At 59.5% G+C, this 3122-nt stretch overlaps 1 protein-coding gene across 1 annotated transcript in view; it reads right to left on the bottom strand.

Moving 5' to 3' along the window:
* Positions 1-1276: 1276 nt before the first annotated feature.
* The window catches only part of GSR (glutathione reductase), a 5500-nt gene continuing 3654 nt past the window's right edge, over positions 1277-3122 (bottom strand). The window contains 4 exon segments of the mRNA XM_009885805.1: positions 1277-1426; positions 1617-1750; positions 1942-2076; positions 2156-2264. Of these exon segments, the coding sequence (XP_009884107.1) occupies positions 1277-1426; positions 1617-1750; positions 1942-2076; positions 2156-2264 (528 nt within the window).

The raw sequence follows: 3122 nt of genomic DNA on the forward strand, positions 1-3122 counted from the left end.
GGGGCGGGGTCTGCGGGCGAGGAGGGCGTGGCCATATCAATAAGGGGGCGTGGTCAACCGATGGGGCGGGGCCTGGACCCGGGACGCCGTCTCCGAGGTTCAGGTTCCCGCTACCTTTTTTTTTTTCTTCCCAATTTCCCCCCCAAAAAAGAGGTCTCTGCGGATGCTCGGCCCCTGCCTGCGCCCGTGCATCCCTGACTCTCTGGTTTTAGACACTTTGGTAATTTCTCTGGCTGTGAAGTACAGGACAAATGCCCCAAACCCCCTCAGCCGTGCCTTAAAATAAAGTGACTGGGCGGGAAAAAAAAGGGGAAAAAAAAAAAAAAAAGATACTGACAAAATGCTATTACTGCATATTGACCGAGAGGGTAAAGTCACTGTCCTGGTTTCAGGGAAAACAGAACCAATTTTGTGTTGCCAGCCGGTGATGTGATCATCAGCTTGATACAGTTTTGTATACGTTACACCGCTCACCTCCTCCTTAGGTTTCAGGGAGTTTTTGACCTTGGAGATAACTTTGATTTCGTGCAAACTATTTATTTCTAGCAAAAGCAAAGCAGAAGCCAGCAGTTCCTCAGCCAGCGCCGTGCCTCAGCGCTCCTGGCCAGCTTCACTCACCCTCATCCGCTTCAAGTTGCCTCAAGCTCTGAGAATTTGGGAGAGGCAGCCAAGCAGACCAGGGAGCGACGAGGCAGCGGAGGGGATCTGGAAGCCCCTGGGATGCAGCAGGGTTGGGCCAGCAGCTCCCCCGTGATGCCACATCCAACAGGAGTGCCGGTGGAGCCACGTCCTATAGCAATGCTGATGGATCCACATCCTACAGCGATGTTGATGGATCCATGTCCAACAGTGATGCTGATGGATCCACGTCCCACAGCGATGTTGATGGATCCACGTCCAACAGCGATGCTGCTGCACCCCTCCATGAGCCCCCACCGGAGGACAGAGCCCACCCAGGCTGCTCCAGCACCCATGAGTACCCCAAGCACCCATCCATCCTACCCGCTCTGCTGCTCCCCGCTCAGTCCCAGTGCCAGGGATGGTAGAGGAGGACCCACCGGCAGCCTTCCCCCAGACAGCCCTGAGGGACCATGCCACCACCTCCACAGCTGGGCACGGCAAGAGACAGGCACCATAAAGCAGAGACTTGCCAGCATCATTGTATTTGTTTTCCACTCCAAGGCCACACGGATGCACGTTAAGGCATTTTTTAAGACACATGAAACACTTTCCCCAGCTGCAGCTGCCATCCCCGGGGCGGCCAGCGCCCACCGCCTCAGCGCATCGTCACCAGCTCTTCGGCAGAGGTGGGATGAATGGCGACGGTGTTGTCCAGGTCGGCTTTGGTAGCCCCCATCTTGATGGCCACGGCAAAGCCCTGCAGCATTTCGTCGCAGCCCAGCCCTTGCATGTGCAATCCCACCACCTTTGGGGAAGAAGCGAGAGGAGGGATGGGACCCAGCACCGGCGCAATCCAGGCTGAAATCCAGGCTTGGTGCTGGGAACTGGATCGCAGCCCAAGACCTGGTCCAAGCAGGGGACAAGAGGACAGCCGGCCATGCTCCCCATCACCCCCCTGCAGTGCCCAGCTGTCCCCCCTGGTCCCCTCCACGCACCTTCTCCTCCTTGCCAGCACACACCAGCTTCATGACACACTTAACCTTCCTCTGGGTGACGGCGTGGTACAAGGGGGTGAAGGACGTGCTGTAGATCTTCACGTTCTCCCTCCCGTGCATGGCCACGGCTTCGTCTGCAGCAGAAGACACGGCATGTAGGTCAAGGGGACGCGTGGTGTACCCGCACCATGGGAGTCAAAGCCCATTTGGCGAGGCTCAGACGGCTTGCCGGAGATCAGATCGTTTCCTCGAGCATCAAACCAGCAGCTCTGAGCCACAACGTCCCCAGCCTCTTCGTTTCCCCCCTCGCCCTGTCCGTCCCCACCTTCGGTGAGACCCACGGTGCCGATGGGCGGGTGGCTGAAGACGACGGTGGGGATGTCATGGTAGTCCAGCCGGGAGTCCTGCTTGCCCTCGAAGAGCCTGTGGGCCAGCTTTCTGCCAGCCGCGATGGCCACTGCGGGGAGGGACGGGGAGCCTGAGCTGTGGCACGACGTGGCACCGAGGGGCTGGGGAGGGGGGCACTGCCACCATCCCTGGGGTGAGGAGGGCTCTGCCGCAGACATCCCCGACGGCGTAGATCCCTCTCCTGGTGGTGTTCTGGTACTCGTCCACCACCACATGGCCCTTGGCATCCACCTGCACCCCCTGCCGTGGGAAATGGTAGCCACCTCAGCACATGCCCCAGCAGCAATGGGACAAGGGATATGCCGGTGGCCACCATATTCCCAGCTGGGGGGTGCATGGTGGGAACACCATCCTACAGCAGGCTCTGGAGACCCATGGGACCCCCAGAGACCTGTGGGATCCCTGAGACCCACAGGAACTCCAGAGACCTGTAGGACCCCTGGAGACTCAAAGGAACTCCAGGGACTTGTAGCACCCCTGGAGCCCCGTGAGATCCCCAGAGACCCATGGGACCCCCAGTGACCCACACGAACTCCAGAGACCTGTGGGACCTCTGGAGACCTGCAGGATCTCCAGAGACCTGTGGGACTCCCAGAGACCTGTGGGACACCCAGAGATGTATGGCACTCCTGGAGAACCGTAGAAACTCTGGAGACCTGTGGGACCCCCAGAGACCCATGGAACCCTTAGAGACCAGTGGGACACCCAGAGACCTGTGGAACTCCCAGAGAACTGTAGGAACCTTGGAGACCTGTGGGACCCCCAGAGACCCATAGAAACTCCAGAGACCCGTGGGACCCCTGGAGACTCATAGGAACTCCAGGGACCTGTGGGACCCCTGGGGACCTGTGGCACCCCTGGAGCCCCGTGAGATCCCCAGAGACCCATGGGACCCCCAGTGACCAACACGAACTCCAGAGACCTGTGGGACCCCTGGAGACCTGCAGGATCTCCAGAGACCTGTGGGACCCCCAGAGATGTATGGCACCCCTGGAGAACCGTAGGAACTCTGGAGACCTGTGGGACCCCCAGAGACCCATGGAACCCTTAGAGACCAGTGGGACACCCAGAGACCTGTGGAACTCCCAGAGAACTGTA

The sequence above is a fragment of the Charadrius vociferus genome, unplaced genomic scaffold (assembly GCF_000708025.1).
Source record: "Charadrius vociferus isolate BGI_N301 unplaced genomic scaffold, ASM70802v2 scaffold215, whole genome shotgun sequence".
In the NCBI taxonomy this organism is placed as follows: domain Eukaryota; kingdom Metazoa; phylum Chordata; class Aves; order Charadriiformes; family Charadriidae; genus Charadrius; species Charadrius vociferus.